At 52.5% G+C, this 5,503-nt stretch overlaps 1 protein-coding gene across 1 annotated transcript in view; it reads left to right on the top strand.

Moving 5' to 3' along the window:
* PLCL2 (phospholipase C like 2) overlaps positions 1-5,503 on the top strand; it is a 159,491-nt gene that overhangs the window by 86,739 nt on the left and 67,249 nt on the right. The window contains exon 2 of the mRNA XM_008049553.1: positions 2,613-5,099. Coding sequence (XP_008047744.1) covers positions 2,664-5,099 — 2,436 coding nt within the window. The 5' untranslated portion in view covers positions 2,613-2,663. The remainder of the gene's footprint in view (positions 1-2,612; positions 5,100-5,503) is intronic.

Genomic DNA, 5,503 nt, shown 5'->3' with positions numbered 1-5,503 from the left:
TGTAATTCTGGCTACTCGGAAGGCTGAGGCGGAGGGATCGCCGGAGCCCAGCAGGTCGAGGCTGCGGTGGCTGGGAGCGGCCACTGCACTCCAGTCTGGGCGACAGAGTGAGACTCCAACTCAAAAAAATAAAAGCCACGGTGTGGTGTTGAAGCTGTAGCTGGTCCCCTAGATGTGGGGTGGGTGTGTGTGTGTGTGTGTGTGTGTGTGTGTGTGATTAATCACTTTGCTGTTGGGTATTTTCCCGCTTCATAAAACCTGTGAATTTGAAATGTATCATTTGTAACACATTAGAAAGAGTGAATAATATTAATCATTGTGTACAAGTGACAGAATAATATTGGTCATGGTGTTGAGAAACTACCATATATCTTTTAAGAGCAAGAGATCCATTTATTCTTGTGACTTTTTTTTACGATTGACCTCTTGGAGATACAATTTATAAAGATTATAAAATTTCCTCACTCCATGAGTATGTTATCCTTATTAAAAGTGAATGTGTCTTTTTAAAACTAAAGACAGCCTTCGTCCCGAAAAATAGGAAATGTATACATTTGTGTCCTGACCTCATGAGTGGCTGAGGACAGACTTAACTTCATGCTGTCTCTCTTGAATGGTTAGTTACAGCCTCTGCGTTAGGGGTTGGAATGGCCATAACACAGTGTTTCAGAGACAGTTGCTGCAGTTTTTATGTCTTCTGCGCTTTATTGTGCTGACGATATAATTGTGAAGAAGCACTCTGCCTTGTGGCTTTTATGTTTTATCTTGGCACTCAGATCGCAAAAACATCTATGGTTCATTTTGAAACTTGGAGAGAAATGAGACCCATATGACTTAAAGTTTAATTACCTTCTGCAAATTGCTTTTGGAGGTATAGGCAGTCAAAAACTAAAAGTGGTTTTAAATTTCAGATGAAGAGAAGTGCATAATAGCCTTTTACAATATAGAGAGGATTTTATTCAAAGTAGATTCTCTCCAGAGGAGGAACATTCGAATTGCCTTTGTACAATATTTTACAATGCTTTTGGCTTTATATCATGACAGTTAGATAATCCCAGGCTCTAGCTCTCTTTCTTATTTATGAATACAACGACATAACGAAAACCTGTCCGAGATTTCATATCGCCTCTTGAAAGGCGATATCATGTTTTAGATTAAAATTATCAGGTCATAATTGAGGTCATCTGAGCACTTTTTTTCCAACTAATAAGGGTGTCCGTACAGAGAAGGACTTAAAAACACATGTATCTGCACGTCCTAGCCCCTTCAGGTGGGAGAATGCGGCACAGACAGGGAGACGGAGGAGCGCGCTAAGGGTGGGCAGAGCTCGGCAGGAATGGTGCTGCCCGGCGCTTTGACCTTGATCGTATCAACAATCAGATGGAAGACCTGAGGCGACCCTGCTCTAATTGGCCTGGCGCACGGTCGTAGGTTTTGATAAACCCAGTCCCACAACTTTAACAGCACTTTCAGCTGTCATCTAGGCCTTCACCTCCACCTTGACACAACTGCAGCCGTAAAACCACATCTGCCCGAAGTGTTTGGGGCCTCGAATAATCTGCTAGGAGACTCTGAAGAGCCAGGGAGTCCTGCTGGAATTCCAGTATCTACCCGCGTCCCACATGCTTTAATGGTCGTACCTTGGTGTTTCTCAGCACTTGGCACATGTGGTTTCCAGACATCGCCCAGACATCTCAGTGAGCCCACGTGGTCGGGAAATGGTCTTCAGACTTTAGTGTCCAGGCTGTCAATGCGTGCTGCCTAGAATGTGCATTTCTGGGCACCAGCCCCAGAGAGTCCACGGCCTAGGAATCTGCACTTTGGCCAGGTAACCCAGCTGACGTTTTTTTTTCATTAGAGACTTTTGCTCTGCCACCCAGGCTGGAGTGCCGTGGCACAGACATAGCTCACTGCAGCCTCTAGCTCCCGGACTCAAGAGATCTTGTCTTGGTCTTCTGCATAGCTGGGACTATAGGTGTGTACCACTGTACCTGGCTAATTTTTAAAAATTTTTCTAGAGACAGTGTCTTGCTATGTTGCCCAGGCTGGTCTCAAGCTCCTGGCCTCAAGCGATTCTCCCGCCTGAGCTTCCCAAAGTACTGGTTTTACAGGCGTGAGCCACAGTACGCGGCTGACAACCCTTTGAGAAGCGCTGGTGTAGGAGGTGTGTCCCCAAGTAGCACCCACTTCTTGGGTTGCACAGGCCTCGCGCTCGCGCGGAAGGGCCCTGTGCTGGGCTCGATGTTCTTCCGCCGCCCTCTTGAAATCCTCCATAGTTTTGGAGGAAGGAGCCCTCGTTTTTACCTTTCCCTGGGCCCTGAAAATTAAGCAGCCAGTTCTGTATCCGAGGTTGCATTGTACGTGACTGAAATTGTGTTTCTCGACAAACGTGCAGGGCAATTACTACTCAGTGACGATGCCGTGCCGGTTGGCATTGAGCTGTCAGCTCTGCGCTTTGGTGCGCAACGAGCTCCATTGGTCACGGGGCCCGGGACGGGAACTGCTCACATCACCGCGCGATTTTCTGCAAGGAAATCGAATTTGTATTCCTTGTCTCGCACGTGGAAACCCGTGTTTCTGCTCTTCTCACACGCTCTCCTTTGTTCCCACAGGATGGCTCCAAGCAGAAGAGGGAGCGGAAGAAGACGGTGTCTTTCAGCAGCATGCCGACAGAAAAGAAGATCAGCGGCGCCAGCGACTGCATCAACGCCATGGTCGAGGGCTCGGAGCTCAAGAAGGTCCGCTCCAACTCCAGAATCTACCACAGGTACTTCCTGCTGGACGCCGACATGCAGAGCCTGCGGTGGGAGCCTTCGAAGAAGGATTCGGAGAAGGCCAAGATCGACATCAAATCCATCAAGGAAGTGAGGACGGGAAAAAACACAGACATATTCCGCAGCAACGGCGTTTCCGACCAGATATCGGAGGACTGTGCGTTCTCCGTCATCTATGGAGAGAACTATGAGTCTCTGGACTTGGTGGCCAACTCGGCAGATGTGGCGAACATCTGGGTCACGGGACTGCGGTACTTAATTTCCTACGGAAAGCATACGCTTGACATGTTGGAAAGTAGCCAGGACAACATGAGGACTTCTTGGGTTTCACAAATGTTTAGTGAAACTGATGTAGATAGCCTCGGACATATAACCCTGTGCAGTGCCGTGCAGTGTATCAGAAACCTCAACCCCGGCTTAAAAACAAGCAAGATCGAGCTTAAGTTCAAAGAGTTGCACAAGTCCAAGGACAAAGCTGGCACGGAGGTCACCAAGGAAGAGTTTATGGAGGTTTTCCACGAGCTTTGTACGAGACCCGAGATTTATTTCCTTTTGGTTCAGTTTTCAAGCAATAAAGAATTCCTCGACGCCAAGGACCTTATGATGTTCCTGGAGGCCGAGCAGGGCGTGGCGCACGTCAACGAGGAAGTGAGCCTGGAGATCATCCACAAGTTCGAGCCGTCCACGGAGGGGCAGGGGAAGGGCTGGCTCTCCATCGACGGGTTCACGAACTACCTTATGTCCCCCGACTGCTACATCTTCGACCCGGAGCACAAGAAGGTGTGCCAGGACATGAAGCAGCCTCTGTCTCATTACTTCATCAACTCCTCGCACAACACGTACCTGACTGAGGACCAGTTCCGGGGCCCCTCCGACATCACGGGCTACATCCGCGCCCTGAAGATGGGCTGCCGGAGCGTGGAGTTAGACGTGTGGGACGGGCCCGACAACGAGCCCGTCATCTACACGGGCCACACCCTGACCTCTCAGATCGTCTTCCGCAGCGTCATCGACATCATTAACAAGTACGCCTTCTTTGCGTCCGAGTACCCGCTTATCTTGTGCCTGGAAAACCACTGCTCCATCAAGCAGCAGAAGGTGATGGTGCAGCACATGAGGAAGATCTTGGGAGACAAGCTCTACACGACGTCCCCCAGCGTGGAGGAGTCTTACCTGCCGTCCCCAGACGTGCTGAAGGGGCGGATCCTGGTCAAAGCCAAGAAGCTGTCCTCGAATTGCTCCGGCGTGGAGGGCGACGTCACGGACGAGGACGAGGGCGCGGAGATGTCACAGAGGATGGGCAAAGAGAACGCAGAGCTGCCCAACCACGTGCCCGTGAAGCGCTTCCAGCTGTGCCAGGAGCTGTCCGAGCTGGTCAGCATCTGCAAGTCCGTCCAGTTCAAGGAGTTCCAGGTGTCCTTCCAGGCCCAGAAGTACTGGGAGGTCTGCTCCTTCAACGAAGTGCTCGCCAGCAAGTACGCCAACGAGAACCCCGGGGACTTCGTGAACTACAACAAGCGTTTCCTGGCCAGGGTCTTCCCCAGCCCCATGCGGATCGACTCCAGCAACATGAACCCTCAGGACTTCTGGAAGTGCGGCTGCCAGATCGTGGCCATGAACTTCCAGACGCCGGGCCTGATGATGGACCTGAACATCGGCTGGTTCCGGCAGAACGGCAACTGCGGCTACGTGCTCCGGCCGGCCATCATGCGCGAGGAGGTGTCCTTCTTCAGCGCCAACACCAGAGACTCCGTCCCGGGGGTCTCGCCGCAGCTGCTGCACGTCAAGATCATCAGCGGGCAGAACTTCCCCAAGCCCAAGGGGTCGGGGGCCAAGGGCGATGTGGTGGACCCCTACGTCTACGTGGAGATCCACGGGATCCCGGCCGACTGCGCGGAGCAGCGGACCAAGACGGTGCACCAGAACGGAGAAGCACCCATCTTCGACGAGAGCTTTGAGTTCCAGATCAACCTCCCCGAGCTGGCCATGGTGCGCTTCGTGGTGCTGGACGACGACTACATCGGGGACGAGTTCATCGGGCAGTACACCATCCCCTTCGAGTGCCTGCAGACCGGCTACCGCCACGTGCCCCTGCAGTCCCTGACGGGGGAGGTCCTGCCGCACGCGTCCCTGTTCGTGCACGTGGCCATCACCAACCGCAGGGGTGGCGGGAAGCCCCACAAGCGGGGCCTCTCCGTGAGGAAGGGGAAGCGGTCCCGGGAGTACGCGTCTTTGAGGACGCTGTGGATTAAGACCGTGGACGAGGTGTTCAAGAACGCCCAGCCGCCGATCCGGGACGCCACAGACCTGAGGGAGAACATGCAGGTGCGTGCTGCGCGGCGTGTGTCCTCGGTGGTGAGCCTGCTCCGTGCGCGTCCGTGGTTCACAAACGTTTGCTTCTTTGTGGGTTTGCTTTATAATCGTGTATTCAGGCCAGGCGCGGTGGCTCACACGCGAAATTCCAGCACTTTGGGAGGTCGAGGCAAGAGGATAGCTCGAGGCCAGGAGTTCGAGACCGGCCTGAGCAACATAGCAAGACCTCGTCTCTGCAAGAAATTTAAAAAAATAAATAAATAAGTTAGCCAGGCATGGTAGTATGCCCTCTAGTCCCAGCTAGTCGGGAGGCTGAGGCAGGAGGATCCCTTGAGCTCAAGAGTTCAAGGCTGCAGTGAGCCATGATCGTGCCACTGCACCCGAGTCTGGGTGATAGAGTGAGACCTCAACTTTTT

This window comes from Carlito syrichta, unplaced genomic scaffold (assembly GCF_000164805.1).
Source record: "Carlito syrichta isolate Samal-C Ts95f unplaced genomic scaffold, Tarsius_syrichta-2.0.1 Scaffold135739, whole genome shotgun sequence".
NCBI classification, from domain to species: Eukaryota; Metazoa; Chordata; class Mammalia; order Primates; family Tarsiidae; genus Carlito; species Carlito syrichta.
Note: the sequence above shows the minus strand (reverse complement) of the source record. Positions and strands in the feature narration are given on the sequence as shown.